Below are 15,685 nucleotides of genomic sequence, written 5' to 3'. Positions count from 1 at the left end.
GGCCGATGGGGAGGTTATGGCTCTACCCCGTCACACAGCAGGGCCTGTGGAGGGGGGTGTTGGGGTGCTGCACCCTGTCACACACAGAGCAGGGCCGATCAGGGGGTTGGGGCGCCGCACCCTGTCACACACACAGCCGCTGGGCGATCAGGGGGTTGGGGAGCTACCCCCTGTCAGGCACAGAGCAGGGCTGATCAGGGGGTTGGGGTGCCTTTCCGTCACGAACAGAGCAGGGCGGATAGGGAGGTTGTGGCCCTGCCCCCTGTCACACACAGCACCGCAGGGCAATCAGGGGGTTTGGTCGCTGCCCCCTGTCACGCTGATCCCGGTGCTGGGAGGCCTCGCGTCTCCGCTGATCCCGGTGCTGGGAGGCCTCGCGTCTCCGCTGATCCTGGTGCTGGGAGGCATATTATCCTTTTACTATATAGGATAGAGGCCTGGTGCACGGGTTGGGGCCGGCTGGTTTGCCCTGAAGGGTGTCCTGGATCAGGGTGGGGGTCCCCACTGGGGTGCCTGGCCAGTCTGGGTGAGGGGCTGAGGGCCGTTTTCAGGCTGGCGGGTGACTGAAGCTCCCAACCTGTCCTTTTTTTCTTTTTTTTTAATTCTGGGCTAGCTTTAGCTCTGAGGCTTGGCTCCAGCTCTGAGGCCTCGGCTGCTGAAAGCAGGTATCTGGTTTGTTTGGGTTCTATAATTGTAACACTGTTGCGGTCCTGCTCACTCCAGCTCTGAGATCCTGGCTGGCTGAAAGCAGGGATCTGCGTTTGTTCTATAATTGAAACAATGTTGCCGTCTTGCTGGCTGAAGACCGGCTGGCTGAAAGCAGGTTTCTGGGGTTTTGTTTAGCTTCTATATTTGTAACAATGTTTCAAACTGCAAGCTCAGAGGCCGGCAGCGGCAGGCAGGGAATGTTGGCTTCCTCCATCACTGAAGCAAGCAAGCCTCCTGTTCGCTTCAAGCTGCCTGGATGCCGGCCGCCATCTTGGTTGGCAGTTAATTTGCATATCGCCCTGATTAGCCAATGGGAAGGGTAGCAGAGGTACGGCTAATTACCATGTTTCTCTATTATTAGATAGGATATTTATTGATTTTATTAATTTTTTACAGAGAGGAAGGGAGAAGGATAGAGAGTTAGAAACATCCATCAGCTGCCTCCTGCACACCCCCTACTGGGGATGTGCCCACAGCCAAGCTACATGCCCTTGACCGGAATTGAACCTGGGACTCTTCATTCCACAGGCTGACCTTCTGTCCACTGAGCCAAACCAGTTAGGGCAGTATATTCTTTTTTTAAAAAATTGATTTGAGAGAGAGAGAAACATTGATTTATTGTACCACTTATTTATGCGTTCATTGGTTGATTCTTTTGTGTGTGTGTGTGTGGGTGAGTGTGTGTATGTGTGTTAATCCTCACCTGAGGATATTTTTCCATTGATTTCTAGAGAGGGTGGAAGGGCGGGAGACAGAGAGAAACATCAGTGTGAGAGAGATAAATTAATTGGTTGCCTCTTGCACATGCCCTGACTGGGGCTGGGTTTCAAGCAACTGGATAGGGCTCATTGGTTGATTTTTATATGTGCCCTGACCAGAGATCAAAACTGCAACCTTGGCATATCGGGATGACGTCCTAACCAACTGAGCTACTCAGTCAGGGCCTCAATATGCTCTTTTAAAGTAGTATTATGGTATTGGAGATGAGACAACTGAGAATTCAATATAGGGATCCTTCTAGAGCCAGCAATAGAACATAGTGGGGTTTTTTAATCTCAAAAAAGTTTTTTGGAGTCCTAGTTCTATGATCTGGCCCATTACCCCTATTAGTATTCATACCAAATTGATTGAAAAATGGGGTTCACAAATTAAACTGCTTTCTAGAAAATTTATCAATTAAGGCATTTGACATTTGTTTTTTGGCTTGGGGCAAAAATGGCTTGATAATATTCTGTCTGCTCTTCTAGTGACCAGTTATTTTTCTTGGTGGCTTTCTTGAATAAGATAGGCTTGTAGGACTTAAAAACAATAATTAGGCCCTAGCTGGTTTGGCTCAGTGGATAGAGCATTAGCCTGTGGACTAAAGGGTTCCAGGGTCCCAGGTTCCATCCCAGTCAAGGGCACATGCCTGGGTTGTGGGCTCAATCCCCAGTAGGGGGCGTGCAGGAGGCAGTGATCAATAATTCTCTCTCATCATTGATGTTTCTATCTCTCCCTCTTCCTTCCTCTCTGAAATCAATAAAAATATATTTAAAAAATAACAATTAGATCAAGCCTGACTGGTGTGGCTCAGTGGTTTAGCATCAACCTATGAACCAGGAGGTCATGGCTCAATTACTGATTGAGGCACATGGCCGGGTTGTGGGCTTGATTCCTAGTTGGGGGTGTGCAGTAGGCAGCTGATCGATGATGTTTCTATCTCTCTCTCCCTCTCCTTTCCTCTCTGAAATAAATAAAAACATATTTAAAAAACATTAAAAAGGAATTAGATCAAGATTTTACATGAGAAGAAAACTACCCTTAGTCTTTTAGAATTAATACCAGAGCTGATACATTTCAAAAGTGTTTGTCATTTCATTTAGGATAATAAAAAATTTTCTTTTGGAGGAACCATTTGGCTCACAGCACAGTTGATAAACTATCAATAAACTAAGTACACTTTTCCTCTTGCCTCTCTTTTCCAAATGAACTCTGAAGACAAATATATTTCAAATGTGTGTACATATATGTGTGTGTATGAGTGCGTATGTATAGTTTGTCTTGTTTTCAGTTGTAAAATATATAGAATATTAAGTTTATCATCTCAGCCCTGGCCGGGTAGCTCATACATTGAAATAGTATTTAGTGGTTTTTTAACATTTACTTTCTATATTTCAAAGAATTTAAGAGTACAAAAATAGTCTTTTATGTTTCCCCAGAATTTTACCATTTCTTTTGCTCTTCATTTATTCCTGAAGTTTCATGTTTACTCTTTACTATGTACTTCATTCAGCCTGAAGAACTTCTTTTAGAACATGGCTGCAAATTTTCTTTCAACAGAGAATGTTGTTATTTTCTTTAATTACTGAAGGATAATTTCGGTGTGTTGAGGACCTTTCTTTCAGTGCTTTAATGATGTTATAAAGTGGCTTCTGACTGCCATGGTTTCTGATGAGTAATCTGTAATCATGCAAATCTGTAATATGTTGTTTTCCTGACTGCTTTTAATATTTTTTCCTGTCTTTGGTCTTCTGAAATTTTATTTTTTAAAAATTTTATTTTTGCTGAACTTCTTAAGTATATAAATTTCTATTTCTTACCAAATTTGTGAAGTCTAGGTCCATTATTTCTTGAAATATTTATTCTGCTTTAATCCCATTCTCCTTTCTCTCCAAGCTCCAAAGGTACAACTGTTAGAACTTTGACAATTGTTCTACAGGTCCCCAAGGGTCTGTTCTCTCTCTCTCCCTTTTTTTTTGTTTAAATGTATATTTTTATTGATTTCAGAGAGGAGAGGAGAGGGAGAGAGATAGAAACATCAATGATGAGAGAGAATCATTGATTGGCCTCCTCCTGCATGCCCCATACTGGGGATCGAGCCTGCAACCTGGGCATATGCCCCGACCGGGAATTGAACCGGTGCCCTCCTGGTTCCTGGGTCGACGCTCAACTGCTGAGCCACACCCAACCGGGTTCTCTCTTTCTTTTTTATAGACAAGGAAACTTTTTTTTTTATGATTAAAGCTTTATTTAACTTTGAAGTCAAGAAATAGACTATTTTTAAAAATACATTGTTAAGGAGAAAGAAAATATCTATGTTGAATTAAGAAATACTTAAGCAAAGTTACACATGACTAATAACTATGCACAACAATCTTCTTTAGTATCAAAATTTTTTCTTTGCAAAGTCATTTACAGAAGAAGTTCAACAAGTTAATCTTGTTATAAATGTTGGCTATATTTTCCAACCTGCTTCTTTTTAGTTCTAGCACTTCAATAAGTTTTGATTTTATTTTCTAAATGTTTAAAAATGTGTCATTTAAAAAGGAAAAAAGGTGGTATTTACTGGTCTCAAGATAAATGGGGATCAACAAGCCGATATTACATTCCATTTATAGTTTCTGATTGCTATAACATTGCAGCAATTTGCAGATGGAATGGAACTTATTTTCGAAAGGGTAAAAACGTAAAAGGTCCTGCTGATAAGTACTAGATCACTGATTCAGCTATTTCAAATGAAAACTTCCTATTAGAGATTCTAAGTAATATAAACATTGAAAAATATATGCCAGTAGCCTCCTACCCAAAATATGTAGGAGTCTCATTTCTGGAACCTATCATGTATAAAGATTCATACTGAATTAAAGATTTATTTTGGTGGCTTCCAGATTCAAAATTTGAAAATTTTCATGGGACTATTTTTAATCATAATGAACAAAAAGACAATATCCAATCACTTCCACTCTGCCTCTCACATGTAAGAGCAAAAATTCAAAAAATAATGCAACAGAACTTTTCATCTCCTCCTGTCTGCATTACAGAGATTAGTATTTTTTTTTTTTTTTTACCATAGAGACCACATAGCAAAGGTACTATATACACTAGTCCCACCCATCAAAGTCTTTTCCACACTATGGCAATAAAAGCAAGATTTAAATCTAATGAGCTAAAACTAATTCTTCAGATGAGACTTCACTGCATGGCCATTTTCATGGAAGGAGGCAGGAGGTTGCTATCCATTTGGACTAGCAGAACACACAACCACGCAGAACCTTGTTTCAAAAATTTCCAGAACAACTTCAGAAGTTCTTGTTTAGTTTTTTATGCCATATACAAACACAACACACATTTATAGTCTCAATATTAAGAAAATTGAGAATTGAGCAGTAAAGTGCTAACATAGAAGGGGAATGTTTAAGGTATACTAGGGTATGCTAATAACTCCAGTTATTTTGAAAAAACATTCAGACTGCTTCAAATTCTGTTCTGGAAACTATCTCTCCAGGCTTTTTTTGCCCCTTTTAAATGAGCTGATAGCTAACTATATAAACAGATACTTGGGGGTGGGACTTCTCAATCTCTACAAACTTTCAGAATAATTTGCTTCTAAAAATTATCAACAAATAATCCAGCTAAACTACCTTCAGATGACGTGTCACATAAAATTTCTTAATTTGTTTTATAGGTCTTCTGAAAGCCCTACCCCTTAATCCAAACCAAAACTTTGATATTTCAAAGGAGTTCAATAAGATTCTGGTATTATAAATTCAAACTCAGTACTGCCATCTATTACATTCTGTTTAAAAATTGAATTATTTTCCTGCTGAATAAAAATATCTTCCCAGGTCATTGGCTTGTTCTGAGGAGTGGATGTGGTTCCTATGGGAGGTTTTTTCCCAGCATCAACCTTATACCCAATTCCATCATCCTTCATTATAGGCACAGTGCCTGACCTATCAGGGAGGTATGCATATTGTCTGATCTGTAAAGACCTGCATGGATGTAAATGATAAAGCTTTGAGTCTCCAGAAGGAACTTGACTATGAACTGACTTTATGTGTGAAGACGTAAATTGATAGTTGATGAAAGATTTGCCACAAACCAAACATTGATATCTTCGCTCCCCTGTGTGATGAATTTCATGCTTTGTGCGATATTCTGCAAGAGGAAATACCTTCTCACAGTAACGGCAAGGATACTTCTTTTTCCAAGAATGAATGTTAAAATGTCTCCGGAAGCTTGTCAGACAGGCATATGACTTTTTGCACACAATACAGATATAATAGACCCTTCCATCTACTATTAACTCATAGTGATCATCATATTTTACTTTCATACGTTTGTTGGCCGGCTCACTGCTAATTGTTTTTGGTATCTCATTCTCAAGTCTGGCCTCCCCTTCATCAGGGTCATCTTTGACAGGGATCACTATGTCATAAATATTTTCACCAATATTTGCATAAACCTTGCCAACAGCTGACAAGCCTTCAATTTCAGTAGCTGTACCTAAAGTAATGATCTTCTGACCCTCCATTAGATGTTTTGATTCTAAACCTGGATCATCAGTGTTTCTAGTAATTATATCTGAAACTTTTAAAGAATTGGAAAGTGGCACTTACAGAAGTGTAGGGATCTGCATCTTCTGTACCAGTGATCCATCAAAAGTGGTATTTTTGGGAGTATCAGCCTGTGGGACCAAAGATGTATTACTGACAGCCGAATCTGGACTGGAGCTAATAGTGTCGTCATCATCTATAATTTCCTTCTCCTCGTTGTCATTGGCCTTGTTTCCTTTCAAAACAGTACTGTTTGGTGTCTGCTGATTCTGCACAAGTAAATTGATTGAAGGAGGCATATGATTTGGAAGTGAAGGACTGACATTTGGTGGCGTAGTATGTGGTGCCTGATTTAACAAAATGATGTTAGGAGTCAGATGTGTCTGGGCGGAAGATACCAGCACTTTTTCACTTCCTTGTGTTTGGCTCAGAGTTGCCTGGTTCACAGGAGTAGGAAGTTTCTGCGGAGTTGTGTTATTTGTTAAAGCAGGGGAGTTATTGCTAGCACAAGGTGCAACATCTGAAATAGCAACAGAGCCTGAGTTAGGCGGGGCCTGTGCCACTGCACTGGTACTTGGCAAAGTCTCCTTTGCAGGCAGAATCTCAGGGCAGAAAATAACATCATCATCATCATCATCTGAATCAGTAACAATAATCTTTTTTGCCTCATAATCTTCAGCAGATAAGGAAAAAGACTCTGTTATAATAGGCATTATAGTTGCCCCATTATCTTGGGTTTTGTCTTTTGATTTTTGTACTTCAAGGTTCCTGTCACTAGAACCAGAAGGTAAGGTTTCTGAATTACCATCCTGAGCTGTATGTGAGGTGCTTTTAACCTGTGACAACGGGACACCAAGCTCTGCTATAAACTTAACTCCTAACAACTGCCCTGATTTAATTAACTCGTCAAGTAAATCTGATCTAACTCGAACAATTTTAGAACTATAGATATAATTGAGAATTTCTGCAAAGATCTCTGCTCTTAGAAAGCTTAGTTCAACTACTTGCCCAGCAACTGAGAAGAGCTGATGGAAGTAAGTACTAGAAGCAGAAAGAATACTCCTGTGGGCCCGGAATTTTCGGTCTTCCACAATAACGGTAACATCACAGAAGAGTCCATGGCCACGTTGCTCATTCAAGGAGTTCAGCAGACTGCCAGAGTATTGAATGTCTATAGCAGAAATCAGTTTTCTACTCTCCATGCCTGCTTTTCCGCGTCGCCGCTTCTCCTCCTCAGGCCACACTGAAGGGTGGGAGTTCTCCAACAGCAAGAGGCCGGACTCCCGTGGTGATTCGGCTCCTCCTTTAAACGTCTCTCCAGTCTTGGGCAACGTCAACGCGGCTGCCGCCTCCTGCCGCCTCCTGCCGCCTCCGCTGCAACCACTGCCCCACGCCCGCAGACAGAGGGCACAGCGCGTGGGCGAAGCGCTGGAATCGGAGGCGCCTTCCACCTCCGAGCGCACTCGGTTCTTCCAAGGAAACTTTATTAACGTTTTCCAAACAATTTGTATGCTCATCACTCTCATTTCTTAGTTGGAGCATGTGTGACCACATTGACACAAAAAGCTTTGGATTATCGAAACACAAGGAGGGGATCAGGACTTGGGGAAGGGAGCAGGGAGGAAGAAAACGATGCATCACCTTTCTTCTAGATTTACTTTGTCACAAAGATACAGATCTCAGACTAGAGGTTGCAGGTAGTTTCAACTGGACTGAGTCTTCTCATGTGACAGTATTTTCTTTCAATCTGCAGTTCTTCTGTTGACTATCAATAGAGACTACAGAGCAGTCCTGTCCAGTAGAACTTTCTGTGATAATGGCAATATTTCTCTGCCCTATCCTACACAGTAGCTTCTAGCCACATGTAACTGTTGATCATTTTATTTTTATTTTTAAAAAATATGTGGGGGTTTTTTTGTGTGTGTTTTTTTAGAGAGGAAGGAAGAGGGATGAAGAGATAGAAGCATCGATGAGAAAAACATCATTGATTGGCTGCCTCCTGCATGTCCCCTTCTGGGGATTGAGCCTACAACCCAGGCATGTGCCCTGACCTGGAATCCAACCAGGATCTCTTGGTTCCCAGGTGGATGTTCAACCACTGTGCCACACCAGCTGGGCAAATTTAAGTATTAATAGCCATATATAATCAGTTGCTGACATGAACAGTGCCATTTATAATACCTCCTTTGATTGACTTCATCTCACAGCCATATGCAGAATTCAAGTGCCTTTTACAAATCCTTTGATGAATGATTCTAAAGTTTGTTGGCAGCCTGCGCCCCAAAACCAGACAATTCAGTTCCTTCCTGTATGTTCATGTTGCCTTTGAGGTGATGTCCCAGCACGGGAGCTCAGAGCAAGTGAGTCTCTGTGGGCCCTTTAAGAGGAACCCCTGGGACTCCAGCAGCTCCCTATCTCACTCAGCCATAATCCCTGCTGGTTTTCACAGCCAGAAGTTATGGGGACTTCTCTTTCTGGCTCTGGAATCCTGGGCTGGAGGGCATGGTTTGGAGCTGGGATTCCTCATTCTTCAAAGGGGACCTCCACAGCTGAGATGCCCTTCCCCATTTTTAACTGCACAGGTAGGTGTGGGACCAGCTTGCTTGTTCCATGTCTCTGTGCTTCTTACCAGTCTTTGCATGGCTGCTTTTTTATATCCTTAGTTATAGGACTTCTGGTCAGCTAGACTTCAGATGGTTCTCAATGATGGTTCTGTAGTTTAATTGTAATTTTGATGTCATCATGGGAGAAGGCAAGTACAGCATTTATCTACACTGCAGTCTTGACCAGAAGCCTTTCCTAATTCTTCCATTGCTGCCCTTCCAAGTTTCAACCTTCTCTTGATTTCATGGCTGTAGTCTCCATTTGGAAGGCAGCTATGCTCACCACTATACCACCAACGCTGTAGTCTCCATTTCAGTTGATGACTGAACCAAAGTAAGCAAAGTCTTTAATAGTTTTCATGTCTGCTTTTAATTAAATGGTTGATTCCTGGATCAGATTAACATGTATATAAGTTATTCATGACTGTCGAAAGCAAAAGCTACAGGCAGTGTTTTTCTAAAACCAATCACTAGAGGGGGCATGCAGGCTTCTTTCACTATGGCTGGGGCCTGGCTCCTTTAGGAGGTAGCCAACCATTGCAGTCCATTGGAATTAATTGGCCTCAGTGCCTGGTGATCCAGGTGGCTGCTTGCCATATACCATCAAGACCTGAACCATCTTTTTTTTTTTTTTTTTTTAATATATTTTATTGATTTTTTACAGAGAGGAAGGGAAAGGGATAGAGAGGTAGAAACATCGATGAGAGAGAAACATCCATCAGCTGCCTCCTGCACACCCCCTACTGGGGATGTGCCCACAACCAAGGTACATGCCCTTGACTGGAATTGAATCTGGGACCCTTCAATCTGCAGGCCGACGCTCTATCCACTGAGCCAAACCGGCCAGGGCCTGAATCATCTTTTGCTAGCTAGTGCAGTTCAAGGCAGGAATCACATTTATAATAGAAACTGTTGAAGTGCTCTTTAATCCTTAGATCTGAATATCTCAATAGAGTTTTTCTCTACCATTCTTTCATAGAAAGGAGATGAAAGATACTAGCCCTTAACTGACCCAGATCTAGTAGTGCAAACGAGTGTCATTAATTTGGTTAAGTACCTCCGTTACTAGAGTCCCTGAGGGTATTGTAGGAACCATTCTTTATTTCACATCACAACTTTATTCAGCAAAATGGTAGTATTGAGATTCAACTTGAATTCACTTTGACACTAAGTCTCGTGTCATATTTTCTTTAGCATGTTAATTCTCCAAAGCATTTGGTTCTTTAATCGTTTTAATTTTTTGCTTAAGGCATTTAATTCTCAAGAACTACACTCTGGCTTACAGCCTGGGTCTCTTCCTTAGGTCTCTCTAAGACAGCGGTACTCAACCTGTGGGTCGCGACCTTTTTGGGGGTCGAATGACCCTTTCACAGGGGTCGCCTAAGACCATCGGAAAACACATATATAATTACATACTGTTTTTGTGATTAATCACTATGCTTTAATTATGTTCAATTTGTAACAATGAAATTGGGGGTCACCGCAACATGAGGAACTGTATTAAAGGGTCGTGTCATTAGGAAGGTTGAGATCCACTGCTCTAAGATGTACAGCTATGACTACCATGCATAGAGGAAGGACTTGCCTTCAAGACCCAGCCTGGGCAGGTCTGTAAATATCTTGGGGTCCCTAAAAGGGACTTTTCTGTGCTCAGATTACTCTTGGGATTTGCCACCATATTTGGGACATGACCTCTGAGACCAGCAAAACTCAGAGTGGAAGGGTTGTCAGGTTTCCCTAATATCTGGAGTGTGGTTACCGTGACTGCTTTCAGAGCATGGAATCCTGACTCATGTCTCCCAGTGTTCAATAGCTGTCTCTCCCTTGAACTTCTTCTGTAAGTCAGTGCTACCCTATCCTTTTCTTTAATTTATCCTTATACTAGAGGCCCAGTATAAGAAATTTGAGCACGGGTTAGGGGGTGGTCCCTCAGCCTGGCCTGCAACCTCTCATAGTCCAGGACCCCTAGCTCCTTACTGCCTGCCTGCTCGCTGCTACTTAGTGCTACCGCCGCTGTGCTTGCCAGCCAGATGTGAGCCTGGCTTCTGGCTGAGCGGTGCTCCCCCTGTGGGAGCACACTGACCAACTGGGGAAGCTCCTGCATTGAGCGTCTGCCCCCGGTGGTCAGTGCGCATCATAGCGACCAGTCATTCTGGTCGTTCTGCCTTAATGGTCGCTTAGGCTTTTATTATATAGATTAATTTTATGCTTGCTTTGTCTCAGTGGTTGGGGATACACAGGTATGAATACAGTGTAACTGCTATGGTAGTGGGGACATAGTAGAGAGATACTGAAGTGTCAGAATTTGAGAATTTGTCTATAGGAGATTACAGTGGGTTTAATGTAAAGGAAGAGTTGGCCAGATGCAGGTGAGTTAATGCTAAGTAGAAGGATCATGTGCTGAGGCATGGAATAGGACAGCCGTGGGCAAACTACGGCCCGAGGGCCGAATCCGGCCCGTTTGAAATGAATAAAACTAAAAAAAAAAAAAGACCATACCCTTTTATGTAATGATGTTTACTTTGAATTTATATTAGTTCACACAAACACTCCATCCATGCTTTTGTTCCGGCCCTCCGGTCCAGTTTAAGAACCCATTGTGGCCCTCGAGTCAAAAAGTTTGCCCACCCCCGGAATAGGAGGTAGCCTGATGCTTTCCTATGTAGTGTTTGCAGTGGTGTTTACAGTAGTCCCCCCTTATCCGTGGGGCATATGTTTCAAGACTCCCAGTGGATGACTGAAACCGTGGATAGTACCGAACTTTGTATATGCTATGCTTCTTCCTCCTCATTCTCCTTTGCCGCCTTCTCTCCTGGCACCTTAAATGGAGGTGCTTTATGGCATTGTCCTGGGTTCTTCACTTACCCTGCACTTGGTCTCTGGGCTATGCTAGCCACTGTGATGGTTTCATCTAACTCCTTAGAATAAATCCAGCTCTGGTCTTTTTCTTTAGTTTTAGACCAAATTAAGACTAAAATTACACAGTCTACTTGATAGAATTTGTTGTTTTTTCAAAGTACCACAAACTTGGCCCTGGCCAGGTAGCTCAGTTGGTTAGAGTATCATCCCGATACTCCAGGGTTTTGGTTTTGAACCCCAGTCAGGGCACATATAAGAATCAGTCAGTGAATGCATAAATAAGTAGAACAATAAATTGATGTTTCTCTCTCTTTTTCCCTTCCTCAAACCAATCAATGAGTAAAAGTACCACAAACTTAAATTTCAGTTAATATATGTTTTCCAAACAGGCTAAAAATGTGACAACAAAGTTTAACTCTTCCCTTGCCTTCCCCCATCCTCAGCAAACCTAGGCAGTTGTCAGGTTTGTTGACTGCTAGACCTGGGGGTGACCAAGAGCATTTCACATGTCCAGACTCTCTTTGCCATCCCTGCTGCTGCTGCCTAATTTCACGACTTTGTTTTCTTTCACCTGGGAGTATTACAGTGTCTTTGCCTCCATTTTTCTCGGGTCTCCCAGCATTGCTTCAGTATCAGCCTGAGCATGATGGTCCTTTCTTTGGTTGCTCTCCAGTGAGTACAGAGTAACATCCAGCTCTTGGTAGACGGGACCCTTAGCAGTCTTGTCCGAGAAGACTCTGAACCTTGTGTCCCACAACCGCTCTAGGAGCCATTTCCTAAAGCTCCATGAATGTTTGTACTTCTGGGCATTTACTTGTGTGTTCCTGCCTTGGCTGCCCATTCTGTTTATCCTTTCTGCCTAGAAAGTCCTGCAGAGTCCAGTGCAAGGGTCTGCTCTGTGAAGTCTTCTTCAAGTTGAGAGTAAATATTTGGGGAATTATGAGGAATAGAACTGGACTACAACTTCAATAGTAATGACTACTATTTATGGAGAAACTACTGCGTGACAGTCACCATTATGAACACTGCGAACACTAAAAGCAGATGATTAAGAACATGAGCTTTGGTGGTAGAGTCCCAGCTCTGCTGTTTACTAGCTGTGTAACCTTGGACAAGTTATTTCCAATCTCAGCGTCAGTTAAGTCTGACAGTTAAATGTGCTTCTCTAATGGAAAGTAAGCAATAAATGGTTGTTGCTGCCACCTCCTCACCCCTTGTGAGATAGTAAATATATCATCATGCATGTTTTACAAATGATGAAACTGAGACTTAGGGAGTCTGGGTAACTTGTACTGCTTCCCGAAACACATGTCTCTGGGATTTGTGGCTTACTCGTCTTTTTATTCTATAGTGTCTTTAAACTCAGTAAGTATTTATTGCATTTAAAAATGTATTTGGAGCTCCAGGGTCGGATTGAAAGAAACATTTAGAAATTGTTACCTGCATAGAGTGGTAATTGAAGTTGTTCTCTTAAGTCCTGTCATCTTTGAGAGTCCACGCATTTCAACCACCCCTTCAGCAGTGAGCTACATAGTGCCATGTGGCAGATGGCAGTGATCTTCAACTGTTACTTAAATCTTTTTAAAATTTGTTTGTATTTGTCTTTTTTTTTTTTTAAAATCTTTATTGTTCAGATTATTACATTTGTTCCTCTTTTTTCCCCCCATAACTCCCCTCCTTCCAGCTCCCACCCCACCCTCCACCCTCACTCCCCACCCACTGTGTTCATCCATAGGTGCATGATTTTTGTCCAGTCACTTCCCGCATCTCCCACACCCCCTTTTCCCCCAAGAATAGTCAGTCCATTCCCTTTCTATGTCCCTGATTCTATTATAATCACCAGTTCATTCTGTACATCAGGTTATTTATTCACTTGATTCTTAGATTCATTTGTTGATAGATGCATATTTGTTGTTCATAATTTGTATCTTTACCTTTTTCTTCTTCTTCCTCTTCTTAAAGGATACCTTTCAGCATTTCATATAATACTAGTTTGGCGGTGGTGAACTCCTTTAGCTTTTCCTTTTGGCGGTGGTGAACTCCTTTAGCTTTTCCTTGTCTGTGAAGCTCATTATCTGACCTTCAATTCTGAATGATAGCTTTGCTGGATAAAGTAATCTTGGTTGTAGGTTCTTGGTATTCAGCACTTTGAATATTTCTTGCCATTCCCTTCTGGCCTGCAAAGTTTCTGTTGAGAAATCAGCTGACAGTCGTATGGGTATTCCCTTGTAGGTAATTGAGCCTCTTTCTCTTGCTGCTTTTAAGATTTTCTCTTTGTCTTTTGCTCTTGGCATTTTAATGATGATGTGTCTTGGTGTGGTCCTCTTTGGATTCCTTTTGTTTGGGGTTCTCTGCGCTTCTTGAACCTGTAAGTCCATTTCTTTCTCCAGGTGGGGGAAGTTTTCTGCCATTATTTCTTGAAATAGGTTTTCAATATCTTGCTGTCTCTCATCTTCTGGCACTCCAATAATTCTGATATTAGTCCGCTTAAAGCTGTCCCAGAGGCTCCTTACACTATCTTCACACTTTCGGATTCTTTTTTCATTTTGCTTTTCCAATTGGGTGTTTTTTGTCGAATCTTTGGTTTGATTCTTGAGCTCCTCTGGTCTGCTATTGGGTATAATATTCTTTATTTCAGTCCGTGTATGCTTACTTTCTAATTTCTTTATCGTAGCATCGAGGGTCTCATTAGTTTTCGTGAGGCTCTGTACAAATTTATGGCAAGCCCTCAAAATTGCGATTCTTAGCTCCATATCCTCCATTTCTGTCATGTTTTTTTGTCTCCGCATCTTTTATGCTTTCTTGGTGCACCCCCTTGTGGTCTCTGTGCGCAGTCTTGTTCTAGCCAAGCCTTAATTGTTGTAGTTAACACTAGAGGGATTTGACCACCAGGCCGACTGGCTGTAGGAATCAGCTGAGCGGAAAACGTCTGTCTTCTGGGGAGGTGCTAATCCAGCCTTTGCCTGAGGCAATTGGCAAATGGCTGTGCGCAGGGCCTGGGCGGGGCGGGCTCAACAGGGCGGGGGGAGGGAGCCGCTATGGCCGCTCTCAGTCCGTCCCCAGGGGCTCTGCCTCTCTGTCCCCACAACCGCTGCAAACCTCGGAGGGGCCGTAGCCAGACAGTCCCGCTTCTCCCGTTTGAGTCTGGGTCCCTAGAGACTCGCCCGGATCTGTAGCCCAGAGTCTGAGACTCACTCCTGATTGAAAACGACAACCGCGCCCTCAGCCGCCAGCCCGCTTTGCGCGCGCACCACCTCACCACCGCACCACCGTACCTTTAAATTTTCCACACTACGCCTCCTCTGAGAGTTGGAATGCTGTTGTTTTTGCTTCTAGTTGAAGAGTCTCTCCTCAGCCAGCCTTCCTGTGGTTCTGGTTGATGTCCGTTCCGACTTTTAGTTGTATTTTTGAAGTGGTTGTTTACGGCGGCAATCTCCGGTGTTTACCTATGCCGCCATCCTGTATTTGTCTTCTTTCCCCAACTGGTTTGTAAGCTCTTTGAGGGCAGAAGACCGTACTGTGTACTACTATGTATATTAACTCCTGCTCCCTTAAAGTCGTTTTGTTTACTAAGATAATAGGTCAAACTTCAGTAAAAGTTAATCTCAAAAAGGAATTCTTAAGCAGTGACCAACCAAGATTATTTTGTTAATCTTTACTTTCTATTATCTGAATTAAGAAAACTTTGCTTACATTTTCCAAATAAAATTTATTAAACTTTCATCTCTAATATTTGTTACATTTATTACAATCTAAGCCTCTATGATCTGTAGGATTCTAATACACATTTGTACCCTTGAGTTTCATTTTACAGTTGAGGAAGCTGAGGGCCATGTTCCAAGTGGTTCTCCCACTTGTTGTCTTGCAAACTGTTCTCTAAACAACTTGGTAAAGAATCAAGATCCTTAGGGGTATGAGAGTTTTAAGTGCTTTGTAATTTATTTTTATTTATTTTTTGACAGAGCTGAAAAACTTCAGCTGCTGAATCACAGGCCTATGACTGCTGTTGAGATCCAGCTGGTGAGTGAAGGAGGCTGGTGTGTGTGTGTCGGGAATGGGGGTGGGTGGGTTGATTTATGGGTATGAGATATAGAAAGGGCGATATAAAGGCTGACAACAGACAAGCCAGGAACTGACATAACTTGAAAAGACAGGTCACTCCATTTTATAAGTGAAATTTGATCCTAGTTAGTATGGACT

The 15,685-nt window shown here is 42.3% G+C and overlaps 2 protein-coding genes across 5 annotated transcripts in view; one reads left to right on the top strand and one right to left on the bottom strand.

Moving 5' to 3' along the window:
- Nucleotides 1–15,685, top strand: part of CRCP (CGRP receptor component) — a 56,944-nt gene that overhangs the window by 17,401 nt on the left and 23,858 nt on the right. For all 4 annotated transcript variants that reach the window (XR_011471236.1, XM_070412861.1, XM_070412860.1 and 1 more), the window contains one exon: nucleotides 15,448–15,505. Coding sequence is in view for 3 of the 4 variants with exons in the window: in XM_070412861.1 (XP_070268962.1) it covers nucleotides 15,448–15,505 (58 nt within the window). In the remaining variant the exon portion in view is untranslated. The remainder of the gene's footprint in view (nucleotides 1–15,447; nucleotides 15,506–15,685) is intronic.
- Nucleotides 4,966–7,272, bottom strand: ZBTB33 (zinc finger and BTB domain containing 33). The gene is given in 1 exon segment (XM_070412859.1): nucleotides 4,966–7,272. A coding segment is annotated over 1 exon segment (2,016 nt). The 5' UTR covers nucleotides 7,226–7,272; the 3' UTR covers nucleotides 4,966–5,209.

Source organism: Myotis yumanensis, unplaced genomic scaffold, assembly GCF_028538775.1.
Source record: "Myotis yumanensis isolate MYYU_CA2020_CCGP unplaced genomic scaffold, mMyoYum1.0.hap1 SCAF_4, whole genome shotgun sequence".
NCBI lineage: Eukaryota > Metazoa > Chordata > Mammalia > Chiroptera > Vespertilionidae > Myotis > Myotis yumanensis.
The sequence above is the reverse complement of the archived record's forward strand: the minus strand, read 5'-3'. Positions and strand labels throughout refer to the sequence as shown.